Genomic DNA, 20,121 nt, shown 5'->3' with positions numbered 1-20,121 from the left:
AGAGTTACGAGAAATAAATCTAATCTAACCAAAGGTTAGATAACTAGCAACTGGTATTGTAGGGATTTGAACCCAGTGAACCGAACTCCAAACGTAATGCACTGTCTCCATTATAGCACTCTTGCTGACTTCAGCATAAAAGTCTTTTCTATTTTATTCAAATATTGTAATCTGAAAGTAATTCTGAAGTCTTTTCATTACTGAGCAACCTTTCTTAGAAAGATTATCTTATAAAAATGTCAATTCTCATTCTCTCCATGAAAGAAAGGTACTTCTAAGACTGATTTTGAGTTCTATAAAATACACACACACAAACACAGAAAATTATTGAAAAAGCTCATTAGATTAAAAAATGTAAGTGACTAACTCTTCCTCCTTTAAAAATTATAAATGTATGGTATCTACAAATCTTATTTATTCTTAAAAGAAGTTTGTTCTTTAAAAGTCTCCTTACTGATATGATAATATTTTTGTGATCTGTGTGACCACATTTAAAACCACACAGTTAGTGAATTATGGTTAACAGGTAATTCTAATACTGATAAATTTTTGTAATGGTCAACTGCAAGGATCTCAAAGCAATTAATAGATTACCTGAAGAAATTACTATCCTTGCAATTTGATGAAAGCAAGTATTATTTCTCCCATTTCCTAAGTAGAAAAACTGACAGAGATATTTTTCTTTGGAGAAAATGATTAAAAAAAAAGTTGCACTTTTTTCTTTACACTAGTAAAAAAAACTAGTAGTTTTTACACTACAATTACTTCCTCCAAAGGGAGGCTTTGGCCCTATTTAATCTTTCCTTACAGCAAAGAACAACAAATAAAACCAACAGATACAGTGGTTGAATATGATGGAGTATACGTTCACTCAGTGTGTTTTGTGCTTTGAAATACTGGCTAATGATCATATGAAGACATGAGAATTAACAAGAATTTTTAAAATGAACCTTTTGTTGCTAAACCAATGATGTCACCTATAAAGATGGTTACATCTGTATGCTTTAAAAACTTAGAAAGGAAATTCTATAACCAGCTTAAAATATTCCAAATGAATAATTTCAGTGGGGTTTGAATCCATTTGTTAAAAATATATTAAAAATATATTTTAATGATTTTGTAAGAACTGATTGGCATTAGGCAAGATGGAAATTTACTAGCCATATTTCAACAAAACACTTTGCACAAATGGTGGATGATATTTTAAAATGAGCATTATAATTTAGTAAATGAAATCAATTATGCAATTCTTGGTTTTGGATCTATTCCAAAATTCTTGGTGCAGTTTTAGAGAAGGAAAAAGAATAATTATTTTTATAGTGCCAACTATGTGCCAGGTACTGTCCTAAGAGCTTTACAAATATCTCATTGGATCCTTACAACCATCCTGCAAAGTAGCTAGTATTCTTATCCTCATTTTACAAATGAGGAAACTGAGGAAGACAGAGGTTAAGTAACTTGCCCAGGGTCACATAGCTAGGAAGTATTTGGTCTGCATTTGAATTTGTGTCTTCCTGACTCCAGGCCCAGTGTTCTATCCACTGTACCATCTAGTTGCCTTGTATATCTGTGTGAAGTATCTTTTTCAGGTATTACAGCCACTGAAACCAAGTATTTAAATAAATTGGACTCAGAACTAGAACTTTAACTCTCTGTATCACAAAATATTAAACCAAGATTTTAAAAAAACAATGAGGCAAGGATATTGCTTTTGCTAAACTATATAATGAATAATATTTTTAGTGAGAAAATAGGTTTTTTGTACCACTACTAAAAATAATTTAAGATATTTCATCTTCATCTGATGAAGAAGGTATCTGAAACAAAATCTGGATTTCTAGATCCAGAGCTTAAAATACAGGGATGTAATGAACCTAAATATGAAATAAAAATCTTGTCTGGGACCCTTACAAGCATAGGAGACTTTTAAACTGAAAAGGGAGAAGGGAGAAAACTATATATCTATATATTTCTACTTTGTATCTACTGCTCTGCCTGGTTTCAACCCATTTGAACATGAGCCCCTCCCAGGACAAACTTATTTTTGTCTAAATTCATCACCATGTGGCTAACTCAAGCCTTAAGTGACTCCAGTTCCCTCAGCCTCTTCTCCCCTCTGATATAAGGGCTAGAGAGTAGAGTACCAAATTCCTCCCAATGCCTTCCTTTATCCAGTTTCTGCCCTCTATAAAGGAAGGCATTGGGAGGAGTTGCTCTGTTGCTCTGCCTGGTTTCAACTCCACGGAACAAGACGTCCCCACAACACGCTAGTGTACCCCCCACCTCCTGCTTTTCTGCCTCCTTGTGTGTTGTCTCACCCTTCAGACTGTAAGCTCCTTGAGGGCAAGAATTGTTTTTCTTTTTATTAATTGTATCCCCAGCGCTTAGCACAGTGCCTGGCATGTTGTTGTTGTTCAATTGATTAGTCATGTCTGATTCTTTGTGACCACATGGACTATAGCAAAATAATAGTGTCTGTGGGGTTTTTTTGGGCAAAGATACAGGAGTAGTTTGCCTTTTCCTTCTCCAGTGGATTAAGGTAAACAGAGATTAGGTACTTAATCCATGTTTATTGGATTAGACTTATTGGATATATCCACACACATGTATATATACAAGTATGTATATGTGTACACAAACATGTATGTATATATGTGTGTGTACACACACACAGATAGGGCATAGAAAGTTTCAGTCACAAAACAGGAATACTCAGTAATTAATATCCAAGAAAGGAGTGAGTAAAAAAAAAACAACCCCAAAACAACCCCTCCCCCCAAAATCCTATGCTTTCAGATATCTATACACAAATACAGAAAATGTGGATAACAAGAATGATGAGAATTAAAGTCCTCAACAAAAGAGGAGATGCTAACCTCTTAAGAAGCAAGTGAGATTTGGTGGGATAGGACTACAATGTGGCTCTGAAAGGATATACTTTGTTCAAAAGGAATGGAATAGATAAAGGAGTGGGAAGGGTGGGAGGAGTATGTGATGATAGTAGTATTGTAATATTAAGAAGATATTCTAATGTGAGGAAATGAAGGAACTAGAGTGGAGAAATCATTCTGGGGAATACTAGGGGAACAACACAGAAGTGATATTGATACAAGAATATACTACAGACCAATTGTATAGAAGAAGGAAGTAGATAAGGAAATAGAAATACTATGGAAAGCTAGGCATAGTCTTGACCTTTAGAGCACCTTTAGAAAAAGATTTCAAAGGGTTCAGAGAAAAAATAGATAGGATTCTGTAGCCTAAGATTCTACATGGGGTCAGTCCAGGGCTGCAGGAAGACAGGCACACTATTAACTTTCAGTGGATTTGAAGATGAGTTTAAACGTTCTGGAAAACAATTTACAGTCACGTGAGAGAATTGACTAAATTGCTCATACTCTTTGTCCAAAGTTCTCACTGCTGGTCATACCTGAAGGAGGTAAAAAGAAAGATCCCATACATACCAAAATATTCATAGCAGCATGTTTTTTTAAGAGGTAGCAAGGAACTTTAAATAAAATGGTTGTCTACTCATTGGGTTTTAATTGAGCAAATTGAAGTATATGGATGTGATGGAATATTATTATGGAATTCAGAGAAATTTGGCAAGACTTTTATGAACCAGTAGAGAATGAAGTAGGCAGTACCAGGAAAATAACATACACAATGACAATGAAAAGTACATTAACATGAAACTGAATGCTATATAAAGGTTATAGTGACCAACTTTGGCCTTGGAGAAGAAATGAGGAAATGTATTTCTCCCCTTTCTACTGGAAAGGAAGGGGAATACAGGTGTGTATTATTGCAGATGCTATCAGATGTGGTCAGTTGATAGGTAGACTGCTTGCTCCATACCACCCCCCTTGTTATAAGGGAATGCTCATGAGCAGGGCTGAAAGGAGTAGATACAGCAATGATTTTGATGTAAAAACAAAAGTCATCAATATAACATAAAAAAAGAAAAGAAAGTCATCCCCAGAAGGACGTGAAAATTCAAACAGAAAATGATTCAGGAAAAAAGGGCTGGAGTGAGTCTATCAGGAACACACCTAGGCCAACCTAGGTTTTAAAACAACACATACAGAAAATGGAGAAGCAAGGAAAAGCAGCAAAGGATGGAGACAAAAACATGGTGTTGTTCATAAGGAGAGTGTCAATAAACAGTAAGGACAACAAAATGGTGGTTCTGTTTTAGTTATGCACTAGGAAAAGAGAATGATCATAAAAGGGAAGAGACATGTTGATAGCTAATGATTGGGGAGAAAACATCTTAATCTTAGTTTGCTCCTCTTTTCTCTTTAAGGGGAATGATCTTTAGACTGAAAAGGACAGAACAAAAAATGACTAATGAGTTAAAACTCAAACTAAGAAAGGAGGCACACACTTGATAAATTTAAATCACCGGGTTCAGATTAACTATATCTCAGTATCTTGAAAATAGGCAGAAGTGATTGTACAGCAATCACTTCTAGGTTGGCATAGGACTGGAGAAGGACAAATATTATCCCGATTTTTAAAAAAAGTAGGGGGGAGAAGGAAGGAAGAGAGTTGAGTTTACAATTCACTTGCCACTTAAGTTTAACTTTAATTCTTGGTAAAAACAAAATTACTCTACTTTTTTTTATTTACAAGCAATTAATCAATTAGATTACTTTCCATTAAGAATAAGTTCCTTTTTGTAGTCTCTTAAGTTTTCTTTTCTGCAATTCCCTGACTGTACTTCAGGAGAATAAAAGTAACAGTGGATTCATATAGGCTACTCACCACTGAAGAGTAGAATACTAATTGGTTCCCAAACCCAAAATGCTGAGGGAGGAGTCTAAGGACTGATATAAGGAGCTGGCATAACTGGGAAATAGGAACATTGATTTTTTTTTTTTTGGTAATAATTTTAACCAACTTCTAGAAAGTCACCTAGGAAATTCAGGAGGAAACCTGTTCCCAGCAGACAAATCCAAATTACCAGAAGTTCCTTAGTTTTTATTATTTGGGGACACACTGGAATTGGTTTTTTCCTTATCATTACCGAGGAAACACTCACAAGAGTGTGGTTCACCTAGTTTCTAAAGCCAAAATTTCATTCCAAACTTCTGTTAATTTAAGAAAAGTTTCCTTCAGAGAGCACTTTCTCTACTCCCAAATTATAAACAATTCAATAAAAATATTATAAGGAATTCTAACATGACATATGAAACAAAATGAAGAAACACTGAGAAGTGAATTATAATGAAGCCAACTTGAAGAAAATGTCGCAAAGCATTATGTAAACTAAAATAACTTCAGTTTGTGATCCAAGAGCTACGTGACTTATGGATACTGGCTCTTTTTAATACAACTTACAGTAAAAAGTTCTGTCAAAAAGAGATTTTTCCCCCTGGGGGAAATCCTGAAACACAATCTTTTCATACAATAGTCTTCTTCAGTTTTTTATTGAAGATTCACTTTCACTGGGAAAGATTTAATTGTATATTCCAAAAGATTACAGAAAGCTAGTCAACATATTAAAAACAAGTTAGTTTAGACACACATACACACAAAAAAGCAAAGCAGAACAGTAACTAGACCAAACACCTACGAAGCAGGAAAAAAATACTGACTTTTGAATTGTTTGCTCTTTTTTATTTACTGTTCTTTCCATAGGGACACAGAATGTGAAAAGTCACATGATGGTGGTGTAGTTTAAGTTAGAAAAAAAGCCACCTAAATAAAAGGGAATAAATATTAATCTTTCAAGGACAACTTCTATTTGGGTGTTATTCTTCTATAAAAGCTGTTCTAGACCCTTGTAAGAAATTAGTTATTTTTCTACTTTAGCCAATATAGCATTCATGAACCGTACATGAAAGGAAAAAAAAATCAATACAGCAATATTACTATTTATGTCATTTGTATCTATACAGAAGTAGGAAAGAAAGACTTCACCTTCCTGATACATTTTTTCTTAGTGGAACTGAAGTTTTAATGCAGTGTTTATAACAACATTGTTGCTGTGGAGACAGTTGATTCAGTATTATGAACTCACTGTTGTATCAAGTTAAGGTGTGGAAGAGAAAAGTCTTATTCAAACAGTGGCAAGAACTATAAAATGTAAAAATAGCAAAGTGACGACTGATGTTTAAGCATAAAACCGTATGTTTCAACAGGAAGATATTTCCTTTCTTCAGATGCCAAAGAAATAGACTCTTCATTCCAATTTAGTCATATTTTGGGAACATTATCAACTCAGCTATTCCAATCCCCCAACACTTTCAGTGATGCCTCAAATTGTTACCCACTTCCTTCTCCTTGCATTATATATTATTAACATGATAATGTTTAAAATATTATGTTATAAATCAGACCTTACAAAAAAACATGGAAAAACCTGCTAAAGTTAACCAAAGGGAACACAGTATTTTGAATAACTTCCCATAATGATTAACTCTATTAAATATGATAATGCTTATTACTCTACTCTGATCTACACTTGAATGCTATGTTTAATTCATTTAGCTCAAGATTTCTTATAAGCTATTAAAGTATAAAAGTTGATGTTGATTACAATACATTGCATTACAGACACATCTAGTCCTTTTCCTGGGCTTGTTTGAACTGTGTGGGCCATTTTAATTATTATGCTTGATAAACCATAAAATAACTTACCTTGGATGTCTTAAATTTTTTTATACCTTAAATTTAATATATTGTGATTCCCTCTCCATTGTTTTCTCTTTCTTATATCTCAAAAACTTTTTCTTACAAATGACTTTGCTTTTTCTCTGTGGTTCTTTCAACTTTTCAGAAGATGGTACAGATTTCTCTCTGAAATGTTTGCCAATTATCATTTTCACCTAATTTAAGTAACATTGATCAAGTTTTCTTAACAAAGTATACATGAGGTGAGAAAATTGTTTTCAAAAGAACAGAAATAGAATTGTCTAAATAAAAATGAAAAAAAAATTAAACTTTGGAGAGAACCAAATTTTCCTTACTTTAGGGTGACTTGAGATTACTTGTTACTATGAATCTACATTGCTAAATAAGTTGTTCTCTTTATGGATGACTCTGTAAAGTAGATAAATTTATACAAAACTGATAGTATACAATCTAAAAGCAACCTTGTGAAAAAGGGAGGGTCACAGAAAATAACATATATGAGTCTCTGATTTTCAACTAGGTGAGTCACAGGAAATGTTCATACCACAGGGTAAAATCTGGAGGCCCAGTTAGCCCATCCCTTTCAGAAAAAATATAGGTCAAAGCTCCACTAACTTCTGTTTTATGAATCAGGAGTTGTAAACTTGACATGAAAATCCTGCCTGTACTATAATAGCATCTCTCACCAAACGGGAGGTGGAAATGAGGGACATTTTTAACACAGAGTCCTAAGAAGGCCAGGCAGACTTAGTTATACAGCCTTCTTCTTTGGCCCGTAAGCCAGGTCTACTGGTGAATCCTGTTGTCAGTTTTTTCCTGGTAAGCAATTGTTCTCTATCAGTTTTTCTCAGTCATCACCTCCTCTTTAATCAGTCTTACTTTAAGGATCACCAATTTAGACCTGGAATGTACCTCAGAGGTTACCTAGCCCAATGCATTTTATTTATTTATTTTTAAAAGAATCAATCAACTGACAAGGAAGGAAACAAATTAAGTTATGTGATAGATACTGGTCTAAGAGATTTACAATATCATATTTGATGCACACAACTACCATGGGAGGAAGGTGCTATCCTCATTTTACAGTTAAAGAAACGGAGGCAGACAAAAGTTAAATAATTCATTCAGGGTTACACTGCTAGTTAAGTGCCTGGGAATGGATTTGAACTCAGGTCTTCCTGACTCCAGGACCAGCACTATATTTCCTAATTAACAAGCATTTATTAAGTAATAAAAATAATAATAGTTGATATTCATATAGATCTTATTATGAACCAGATACTGTGCTAAGCACTTTACAATTATTTTCTCATTTGATCCTTATGATAATCCTGGAAGGCAGATGCTATTATTATCCCCATTTTTACAATAGGGATAAAAATCTGTAAAGATGAAGAAACTGAAGCAAAAAGGTTAAGTGACTTGCCCAGGGTCGTATAGCTAGGAAGTACCTGAGGCTGGATTTGAACTTAGGTCTTTCTTACTCTAGGCCTGGTACTCTATCCACTGAACTGTAAGTACTTGCTATGTGCCAAGCACTCTTCTAGCACTTACAAAGAAAAAGCAAAAATAGGAGCTTGAGTTCCAATGGGGTAGCCAATGAGTACATACAAAAGATTAAAAAAAAAAGATAAATACAGAGTAGATGAATTTAGAGGAAGCTTGGAAGTCATTTAGTCCAGAGATGTTGAACTCCTGGCCTGTAAAACTCCCTAGGGCCTCCTGAACCAGATGAAAACGGAAATGGGAAATGTTTAACAAAATAAATAAAAATGTAACACAGATAATGTTAATTTGTGGTTTTCTAAGTCAATGTGCCAACAGAGATCTGTTTCTACTTCAGTTTGACACCACTGATCTGGTCCACATATCTCTATTTCTCTCTGTCTCTGGCTTTGTCTCTCTCTTTTACAGACTGGTCTTCTCACTTTACCCAGGCTGGAAGAGTAACAACCACTCGTGGGCTCAAACCCACTCTTGATTGATACAGTAAGCTCTAGTGTCTCCCCACCCCTGGGGGCTCACCATCTTGATGCCAGCCCTAATGGCGACACCTGAATGGTTTAGCCTACTACAACTCAGAACTTCTGAGCTCAATCTATCCTATTAGCCTTAGCCTCTCTTAGTAACAGGGATTACAGGTGTGCATCACAGTACCTGGCACAGCCTCATTTTAAAAATAAGAAAATAGAGGCCCAGAGAAGTTAAGTAGCCCAAGGTCATATGGACAGCAAACAAGTCCATCATTTTACAGATGAAGAAAGTAAGGCCTGGAATGATGAACTCATTTGCCCAATGGGTAATTAGTGAGAGAGCCAGGATTTGAACTTAGGACCACTGACTACCAATTCTAGGGCCAGGGCTTCCTGGCTTCCCTAAGCAGTCATTCTGTTATGCCCAGGGCATCCTCTCCAGCTACCTGCATCTCCACCAGGGACCACCCCATTCCCTTCCAGCTATACTTACTTGCCTGCTACCCGGGAACAACTCCAACCCCAAGCTGAACCTTTTTGGACAATGATAACCTATTTAAGGGCAGCTAGTTGGTGCAGTGGATACAGTGCCCGGTCTAGAGTCAAGAAGACCTGAGTTCAAATCCGACTTTAGATACTTACTAGCTGTGTGACGCTGGGCAAGTCACTTAACCTTATTTGCTTTAGTTCCTCATCTGTAAAATGAGCTGGAGAAGGAAATGGCAAACCAGTCCAGTATCTCTGCCAAGAAAACCCCAAATGGGGTTATGAAGAGTCAGACATGACTGAAACAAATGACTAAAAAACAACCTATTTAAACTCATTCCTCGATGATTAACATATTTCCACTCTATATCACTCTCTCCCTATCCCAGTGATTCTGAAATCCCTGCTCCCTGGTTTAGAACTCTGTTCTCAGTCCCCACTGACTACTCCCTTATTCCCTTCAGTCTCAACACAACCCCATTAATGTCCTATTCTTAAGCTACTCAGCCCTTTTCACTGTGCTCTCTGGAATTCCTACTCCATAGGTAACAAACTAGTTTTCATCTTAAACCTTTGCTTTTTATCTTCTGTACTTACTAACACAGATTCTGTAGCCACCCTTTCCAACATTTGTGGTCATCATGGAGGAGTTGGAATACTCCTTGTTCTCCAATGTCACTCCCAAGCTCTCCCACTACTATGATCACCCAGTAACCCCTCCTCCTTTGAGGTTCATTCAATCCATATTATCACCCAGTTAAAATTCTGGTAGTTGTTTACCGACATAATCTACTGCCTCAAGTCTTTTCCTCACTCCAGTCCATCCTCCACTCAGCCGTCAAATTGATCTTTCTAGAGTGCAAGCTTGACCATATCATCTACTCTTTTTAATCAACTCCAGTGGCTCCCTTTTGCCTCTAGAAACAAATATAAAATCCACTGTTTGTCTTTTAAGAACCTTCATAATCTGGTTCCTTTTTACCTTCCTTTTCTTCTTAGACTTTATTTACCCCCACGTAGTGTGATCCAGTGATACTGTCTTCTTTGCTGCTTCTCATGAAAGACACCATCTCCCAACTCTAGGCATTTTCATTGGCTATCTCCTCCCTCATCTCTGCCTCCTGGCTTTCTTCAATTTTTGTCTAAAATCTCTACCTTCTAGAGAAGCCTTTCCTCATCCCCCTTAGTGTCAGTGTCTTCCCTTGTTTAGTATTGCTTTTTCTTACTGATTATTACCAGTTTATCCCATATATGTTGTTTGTACATAGTTGTTTATATGTTGTCTCTCCATTTCTGTCTTTCTTTGAATTCTCCATGTCTTTGAACAGTGCTGGGCATATAGTAGGTGCTTAATAAATGCTTATTGACTTGACTTTTTACACTGTACCACGCTGCCTCTCAAAATGAACTTGTTACTTTCCCAAGTGGGCTAAAAGAAGATGAGATGTCATTATTGCTCTCCTTTTTGGCAACGCTGCCACACATTTCATTTGGGGGAGTTAGAAACCAAAAGGGGGGATTAAAGGAAGAAAATACCTGAGGACCCCTGCTATGTATGTAGTTGATGATATGTTGTTTAACTTACCCAACTCAGTGGAGACAGGAGAACCAGTAGCTATTTCTCCAATCTTTGCTACACCATCATAGTAGGCTCTTCCTGCCACTATCATAGCTAGAAAGGGAAGAAAAACATATTCAAAATAATTAATAGACAGATAGAAAAAACCAACAATGCAGATTTTCCCTTAAAAACATATATCCTCTTCTTTTAGCTCCGAATAAATCAATCATAGTTCACTTGACAGGCAGTCTCTGACTTCCCAGTATCTGACTTAGGCACCATCCACATGTGTGAACTCCTAGACCTCTGTGGAGGAGAACTCCAATAGGAGTGAAGCAAGTGGCTTTAGAGATCCCTGGAGCTGTTGCTATTAAAACCTTTCAGGTTTTTTAGTCACAGAAAAAGTCTACTGTAAGGAACTGGTTAGTATAGAGTTATAGTTCAGTTATTTTATGGATCAAAATAAGCTTTTGTGGGTAAGAGGGGGAAAGTGAGCCATTACTGGCTCACCACTAGTGAGTCACTGCTTCTATGAGGAATAGATTCCAATTTCCAAACAATTAGTCCATAAATCAACTTTGCGGCAGCTGCCTGTGCCTTTAGAGTAGTCTTGCTTCCAAATCAGTGGATAAACCATACTCAATTGCCACATGAAAAACCTAAGAAAGCATTGAAAGAGTTAATCATTCCAAAAAAAAAGAGGCCTTAAAAATCAAACATCTTCTGTTCAGAAAGTGAAGACAATATTGATTATTTCTTCAAAATAAAATTGTCACTATTCTCATTCCAAAGTTTTGAGTCTAGATATTTATTTTTAGAGATCTAATTCTGAGGGGTGGAAATTGAAGGGTTTTACATAGACAGGCTTTTATTTGAATTTTCTTTCCTTGAAAATAAGGTTCACTAGGGGCAGCTAGGTGGCGCAGGGGATAGAGCTCTGGCCTTGAAGTCAGGAGGACCTGAGTTCAAATCCGACCTCAGACACTTGACACTTACTAGCTATGTGACCCTGGACAAGTCATTTAACCCCAGTGCCTAGCCAAAAAAAAAAATAAGGTTCACTTTAAGGACTTTAAGAGTGAATTACAGGTATTTTTTTCTCCTGGGTTGCTTGTTTGCATATGGTGACACAAGTTTACATTTTACTGCATTTATATTTTTGGTGTATATGCACCCCCAAATTTAAAAAAAATTGAAATAAGTTTATATTGAAGCTTTGAGGATAAATTTAAACTGGATGTTATTGGAGACATTTAGACATTAATAATAGGCACAGTAAGAACTTTGTATAGGGGTAACAATGAAGAAATTTTTCATTATATAAATATTTTAGCATTATTTGTTTTATATGTGATAGAAAATAGACTAATATGTGATTTTAACCCTATCCAAAGGGGTTATATTAACTCTTGAAGGTTATTACAAACACGATATATCTTTGACAAATTCAATGCTCTCAAAACAGTGCTATACAATTGATAGCCCTCTGGTAATAACTTTACAATGTAATTATAAGAACAATAACATAATGCTTTGGCCTTATTAACTAATTTACCCATCAGTCTTCAGATGTCAATAATATCAGTCATATTTTACTAATAGGCAAGGAGTTAGGAGAGAAGTGGTGGATGGAAAGTTGACCTTGGAGTGAGGAAGACCTGGGTTTGAGTACTGCTTCTAATGTATACTGGCCCTGGGCAAATCACTTAACCTCTCCAAGCCCTTAGGCAACCCTCTAAGACTATGCAGTTGCAAAACATTTGACTGACAGAGTTCCCTCCCTGGGGGGGTTCCTTATGGCATGGGAATCCCACATCTACAATAAGAAAGGAGGCAGATAGTTTTAAGTGCCCAAGGTCATATGGTGGGTAAATGGGGCAGAACAATCAGAGTAAGTAACTCATTCATCACTTAAGGCTACTTCCAGCTTTAAAATGTTATGACAATTTTGATTCTTGGGCTTGTAAACATTAAAAAATTCCTTTTGGGAACATATACATATAAGCAGGAGTGTGCTAGAACCAACTTGATCTGGCTTAAGAGCCAATTGTTAAGTTTTCAATGCAAGCATTTATGTCTCAGAAATTGGCAAATACTGCAAATTGGGGTTTGATTTATTGTTTTGATGATTGTCTAGACTTAAGAAAATGATGGAGAAAATGTTAATAATTCAGAAGAAATTTAAAAGTGCATACATTTTTCTGGAAAGCTAGTTGTTAAACATTTACCAGTATACTCCCTGCTTATAAGTGTGTATGTATATATGTATATATCTATATCACATAGATATAGATATGTATGTATGTATATATCTATATCTATATATATACATTTTAAGTACATACTCTACACACATATAGTCTTTGCGTTTATTAAACTGTCAAGATAAAGTAATATTTTACTGTGAGGATTAAATATTGATAACTACCAATTAGCTAAAAGGCAATCTGTGGGATAAAATATCATATTGAAGGTAAATTACACAAACTATACTATAGCAGGTATTTTATATCTATAGTTGTTGTTCTGTTGTGTTTGACTCTGTGACCCCATTTGGGGTTTTCTTGGCAAAGATACTTGAGTGGTTTGCCATTTCCTTCTCCAGCTCATTTTACAGACTAGGAAACTGAGGCAAACAGGGTTAAGTGACTTGCCCAGGATCACACAGCTAATAAATGTCTGAGGCTGAATTTCAGTTCAGGAAGATGAGTTTTTCTGACTACAGACCTGGCGCTCTAGCCACCCATCACCTAGCAGCCCTTTTATATCTATATTCTTTAGTTATAAAAATTGGGTCCCTTGAACATTATTATTGATTCATTTACTCTCATTACATAAATTCCATTGAAAAATTTCATTAACTATTCATTTTACCTTTATTTTATTTTAAAAATATTTTATTTTTTCCCCAATTACATGTTAAAATAATTTTTAACATTAAAAAAAAGTTTTGAGTTCTAAATTCTATCCCTTCCTCCCTCCCTTCCCTCCCTGAGATGGTAAACAATTTGCTATAGGTTATACATGTGCAATCCTTTTACCTTTATTTTAAAACACTGACATTTTGTTTTTTATATTACTTTCAATTCCAAATTCCAGATTCTTGTCTCCTACCCAGGAAGTCCCCCCTTCAAGCAAACAAGTATTTGCTGATTTTTTACTCTGGGTGAAGCACCTACTAAGTGCTAGGCATACAAAGACAAAAATGAATAGCCCTTGTCCTCAAGGCTTGTACTCTAATGGAGGAGACAATGTGTGCATATCCAAGTGTATACCGAACACATGCAAAATGAATACAAGGCAGTTTTGGGAGTAGGTGTAGTAGCAGCTGGGGGTGGTGGTGCTAGAAATGCTTCACAAAGAAGGTGGTGCTACTGCTGAGCCTAGAGGGAAACCAGGGATCCCAAAAGGCAGATGAGGAGGGAGTGGATTCTAGGCAGGGAGTGGTGTGTAAGTGTGTAGGTCAGTGTGGATGTATTGCAAAGTGCAAAGACAGGAGTAAAATGGAAGAAAACTGGAAATATAGATAGGGGCCAAGTTGTGGAAAGATTTAAATATCAAATAGAGAAATTTATAGATGATCTTCCAGGCAATAGACAGACACTGGAGTTTGCTGGGTGGGGAGTTGGGTGGGGGGAGGAGTGACATGATCAGACTTGTACTTTAGGAAAATCCCTTTGGCAGCTGTGTGGAAGATGGATGGGAATGGAGAGAGACTTGAGGCTGGGAGATTCAGTAGTAAGCTATTGTAGTCATCTGACTGAGGTGTGATGAAGATCTATACTAGGGTGGTGGTTCTGAGTAGAGACAGAACATATTCAAGAGATGTTGTTGGGGCAGCTGGTGGCACAATGGATAGTAAGCAGGGCTTGGAGTCAGGAAGACTTATTTTTCTGGGTTCAAATCCAATCTCAGATACTAGCTGTGTGACCCTGGGCAAGTCACTTAACCTTGTTTGCTCCCCTGTAAAATGAGCTAGAGAAGGAAATGGCAAACTATTCCAGTATCTTCACCAAGAAAAACCCAAATAGAGTCACAAAGAGTTGGACATGACTAAAATGACTAGCAACAAGCAAATGACTGGACATGTGGAGTGCGATTGAGGAGTTAAGGATGACATGGAGGTTGTGAACCTGCGTGACTGGAAGGATGGTGTGGTACAGTAATAAGGAAGTTTAGAAGAAGGGTGGTTTTGAGGGAAGTATAATTAGTTCTATTTTTAGAGATGCTATATGTGAGATGGGCAGCCAGGTGGTACGGTGGATAGAGTGCCAGCCCTGGAGTCAGGAAGACCCATTCAGTCGCAGACATATACCAGCTGTGTGACCCTGGGCAAGTCTCAATCCTATTTGCCTCAGTTTCCTCATCTGTAAAATGATCTGGAGAAGGCAATGGCAAACTACTCCAGTATCTTTTCCAAGAAAACCCCAAATAGGGTCACGAAGAATTGGAAATGACTCAACAACAACAACAACAACAACAACAACATGTGTGAGATACCTTCAGGTACATCTGGTTTGAAATATTTAATAGGCAATTGGTAATGTATGACTGGAGCTCAGAAGAGAGACTCCATACATAGATTTGGGAGTAATCTGCAAAGGGACAATAACTGAACTCATGACATCTGATGAGGTTACCAGGTGAGATACTATACAGAGGATAGAATCCAGGATATAGCCTTAGGCTAGACCTGGAGTCAGTGGGAGTAACATGATGATGACGAATCAGTAAAGGAAACTGAAAAGTGGTTGGATAGGTAGGAGAATCAGGAGAGAGTAAGGTCTCAGATAGGAGAAAATATCCAGGAAGAAAGTGGTCAAATGCAGTATCAAGGTCAAGGAGGATTAGGACTGAGAAGGGACCATTAGATTTGGTGATAATCAGATCATGGATATCTCCAGAGGCAGCAGTTTCAGTTGAGTGATAAGACTGGAAAGCAGACTTTTGGAGGTAAAGAGAGTAAGGAAAGGAAGAGGAGGGAATGAGTAGAGATTTTTTTTTTTCAAGGCATTTGGCTGAGGGAGGGAAGAAAGGTAGGATGATAGCATGGTAGTATCTAGTGAGGGTTTTTGAGGATGGAGACTCGGATGTGAGATGAAGAGAAAGGACTACCAAGTTAGGAGGGAAAAAGAGGGAATTCTTAGTGGATAGCCTAAATTTTTTTTGTTAATAATTATAACAACAATAATAACAACTAACTTTTATGTAGCACTTTAAGGTTTGCAAAACATTATCTCATTTGATCCTCACAACAACCCTGGGAGGGAGATACTTTTATTATCTCCATTTTATAGATGAAGAAACCGAGACAAAAATTGGTTAAGTGGCTCGTCCAGAGTTTGAGGCAGGACTCCAACTCAGGTTTTCCTGTCAAGTACAGTATTCTGCACTTTGCCACCTAGCTGCCTCATTATTACCTAAATATAAGGCAAGGGCATTACCCGAGAGGGTGCATCAACTTGTGTAAACCTTCCTGTATTTCTCTGAATTCTTTGTATTCACTGTTTTTTTAAAATGCTGTAAAATTCCATCATATTTACATACTACAATTTGTATATTTGTTTCCAATTCTTTGCTATCACAAAAAAGAGATACAAAGGATATTTTAGCACACGTGGAACCTTTATTTCTGTCTTTGATTTTCTTGGAGTCTGAGTCTTGCAATGGGAGCCCCCTAGGCCAAAGAATATGGACATTTTAGTATTTTTTTTAAAAGCATGATTCCAAATTACATTCCAGGTTGTTTGCATCAGCTCCACCAACAGTATATTAGTGTGCCTGTCTTCCTGCAGCCTCTCCAGCACTTACTAGTGCCATCTGTATTTTACCTTTAGAGTTGACCTTGTACTTCTTGCTCTCCAGAAAAAATACAAATTAATTACACAGCCCCATTCACATTCATTGTCTGGCACTTAATCATTTGCTGCCATCCATGCTTGTCTCCCCAGTTAGATTTTAAGTACCTAGAGTCAGACCTAGTCTTGAAATATGCTTTGTATATATTCAGTGCTTAGCACAATACTAGTACACTACTTTCCCTGACGGACCAAATTTTCTTCTGTTCAGATTTAAGCATGGCACGTCTCTACTAAAAACCTTTAGTGGAACTCTCCTACCTACACAGCAGATTTAAAATTCCTTTGCCTATCATTTGAGGTGCCACCCCTCCATAATCTGTTGCCAACTTATCTCATATTATTACCTTCTCATCATTTACTCATCAGCTTCTGAAAGTATCTTTTTTTAAACCCCTAAATCTTTGTTCATACCATTCACTTTGCCTTTTACCCCACCCCCCTGCTGTCTGAATTCCAAACCATCCTTTAAGGCTAAAGCCAAATGCCACAATCTACATGAAACCCCCCCAAACTGCCATTGGTTATAACCCAAGGAAGCTTAGAAAATGTCAAAGACCAAGAAAGGAGAAAGACAAAGATCCACAAAATCTGAATTATATCTTACTCAGGGACTGGTATGAAAGCTGTATCCCTCAGTAATTCACCTTGAACTGTTTTCTCTCCATCTCAGTGAAGCAGTTTAGTTGTAAAGACAAAACAAAACAATAAGAAAAAAATAACTCGGCAGGCCACTGTGACTTTTCATCAGGGGAACTCTGAAATAATGACTTTAGGGTTAAATGACCTGGAAGGGAAAAATAGTCATGTAAAGCTCCTAAATGGAGACTTCTGAAGGCTGGGGAAGAACTCTGGATCTGGATTCTGAAGAGCCACAGCTCTGACACATAAGTCACTACTTGTGGGCCCTTGGGCAATTATTTAATTTCTCTGAGTTTCAGTTTCCTCATTTGTAAAATGTAATATTCCAAACTACCTATCTTACAGGATTATAAGAATGAAATGAGAACAATATGTAAAAAGCTCTTTGCAAACCATAAAAAATGCTATCTCCTCTCTCTGCTATATATAAACTATGCTATACAGATGTGCTACATATAAAATATGCCACATAGATATGCTACATGTAAACTATGCTATATAGCTAGGCTATATAGAAAATGTGCTAATATAGATATCTAGATATAGCATATTTTATAGTTTGCTCCATCTGTGAAATTAGGGAGTTGGACTAAATGATCTTTGCAAGTTCTTTTCAGCATTAAGTTCAATGGTCCCAGGACTTCTACCAGAGCTGCTCTCTGTATAATAGCTGGTAAAATGGCCTGGTGGAAGTCATAGAACCATTAACTTAATAGCTGAAAGAGACCTGCAGAGATCTTCTCCCAACTCCCTAATTTTACAGATGGAGCAAACTGAGACTCAACTGAAATGAAACTAGAACCCAGATTTCCTGACATTCTCAGTGCAGGATCTTGTCTACAACACAACCTTGATGGTTTTGTGACAGCCAGCTAGGGCATTGACAAAGAACAAAAGAAACCCAGAAGATAAATTCAATTCAATTTAACAAGAATTTGCTAAGTTACTTTTTAATATGAGTGAGGCATAGTAATATGTTAAGCATTGGAGACAAAGCTACAAAAATAGAACAGGTGCTGCCTTCAAAGAACTTTGCTTCTATGGGGGGGCGAGGAGGAGGAAGGGGGAGTTTATATGTATAAAATATGCATATAGTTGGGTTTCTAGCATAAAATACAAGCTGTTTGGATATTAAAGCCCTTTATAATTTGGTCCCAACCTTAGCCTTAACATACATTACTCTATTCCCTACATTCAAAGGTCCAGCCAAACTGGACTTTACTACATTCCTCACACCATTCCATCTCCCATTTGTGTGCCTTAGCACTAACCATCCTCCATGCCTAGAATGTACTCTTGCCTCACCTGTACTTCAGGGAATCCCTGATTTCCTTTAGGAAGCAGCACTGAGCATACAATGTCCTTTTCCTAATGTCCAACTGCTAGGGTCCTTGTGCTTTGCTACCTTATATTTATTCTGTATACTTATAAAACAAGACTTTAGGGTTGATCACATTCATGTAGCCTAGGTAAGGAGCTCATTCATTCTCTTCCCCCCACCCCCACTAGCTTATTTTACTTACTCATTCTTATCTTAGACTTTAAGGTAATAAAGGGGCATGTTCTACTGTCTACATTAATTATTAAATTGCAACATCTTTCTCATTACACAGTTAGCTCCAAGTCCCCAATCATAAGAGAATAACCTCTTTTCCCACAAACATTTGCTCATCTACGTCTATCAAACCCCCTAATTGCCTTGGCTTAAATAAACATCAAGGTTACTGACTATACTATTTATTAACAGTGCTAGATACAATTAAAACAAAGACATAAATAATTATTTGTAATATGTCAGCTGTGAAAAAGATCACAGGCAAAGTTATCTTTAACCATCACTACAACTGCTGACTTCTCAATTCTGGGCATACAGTCCCAACATTCAGTTCTCTCAGGATACAATTTAAAGTCTTTTTCCAACAGTTTCTAGCCTAGTTCTCTCAGGAAATGAATCATCTTGGTCTTTTTTCCTCTGTTCTCTCTTCAGTCATTATAGCTAACAATCTCTTCAGAAGAACATTTAAATTCTCAATCACCTTGTAGACTCCATATAGATTGACTGCTAAACTATTCTTGTCCAAGATTTTAATGCCTCTTAATGATATAGGAACAGTATCTATAGTCTCTATGGGAGAGAAGACTGAGGCTGGTGTTGCACATTTATGTATGTTCATTTCCTCCAATAGAATGTAAGAACAGGGATTGTTTGATTTTTCATCTTTGTCTAGTACCCAGAATAGGTTTGGCATACAGAAGGCACTTAATAAATGTTCATTAATTAATTGATGATTAAACAGGCATGCAGTACAGCTTGTCCAAAGATGAAATGTCTTTTGTAGGGAACAGTAAATAGGCCAATTTGGTTACAACACAGAATGTGTTAAAGGGAATTATGTGAAATATGTCTGGAAACATAACATGGAGTTAGTCAGAAAAGGGATTCAAATGACATATGGTAGAGTTTATATTTTAGCCTGTAGGCTACAGTCCAACTTCCTCATATTACAGAGAAGGAAACTGAGGCCAAGCGAGATTAAGTGACTTGCCCAGGATCATAGAGATAATACGCATCAGAGACAGTATTTGAAATTAGATCTTCTGACTCCAGAGTCAGTATTCTTTCTCAAATGAAGCTTCTTGAGTGAAACAGTCAAATATATCATTTAGGAATATCACTTTGTCAGCTCTCTGGAGGTTGGATTTGAAAGGGGAGAGGCATGGAGAACAATGAAGAGATCATTACAATAATGATGATAAGGCCCTGAGAAAATGTAGTAGCTGTGTGAGTGGAGAGAAAGGGATGGATGTTGTAGAAGCCGATTAGACAAGCACTAGCAAGTGAATAGATGCAAGTATAGGAGAGTGAAGAGGGAAAATGACTGAAATTGTAATCTTGAGTAACTGGAAAGTTGATCATACACTCCACAGAAACAAGGAAGTGAGGAGGAAGTGTGTGTTTGAG

At 36.8% G+C, this 20,121-nt stretch overlaps 1 protein-coding gene across 3 annotated transcripts in view; it reads right to left on the bottom strand.

Moving 5' to 3' along the window:
* LOC114052109 (brain-specific angiogenesis inhibitor 1-associated protein 2-like protein 1) overlaps positions 1-20,121 on the bottom strand; it is a 132,223-nt gene that overhangs the window by 72,828 nt on the left and 39,274 nt on the right. For all 3 annotated transcript variants that reach the window (XM_027874591.1, XM_027874590.1, XM_027874592.1), the window contains exon 3: positions 10,684-10,770. In XM_027874591.1, the coding sequence (XP_027730392.1) occupies positions 10,684-10,768 (85 nt within the window). In that variant the 5' untranslated portion in view covers positions 10,769-10,770. The remainder of the gene's footprint in view (positions 1-10,683; positions 10,771-20,121) is intronic.

This window comes from Vombatus ursinus, unplaced genomic scaffold (genome assembly GCF_900497805.2).
Source record: "Vombatus ursinus unplaced genomic scaffold, bare-nosed wombat genome assembly UNPS02014807.1, whole genome shotgun sequence".
In the NCBI taxonomy this organism is placed as follows: Eukaryota; Metazoa; Chordata; class Mammalia; order Diprotodontia; family Vombatidae; genus Vombatus; species Vombatus ursinus.
The sequence above is the reverse complement of the archived record's forward strand: the minus strand, read 5'-3'. Positions and strand labels throughout refer to the sequence as shown.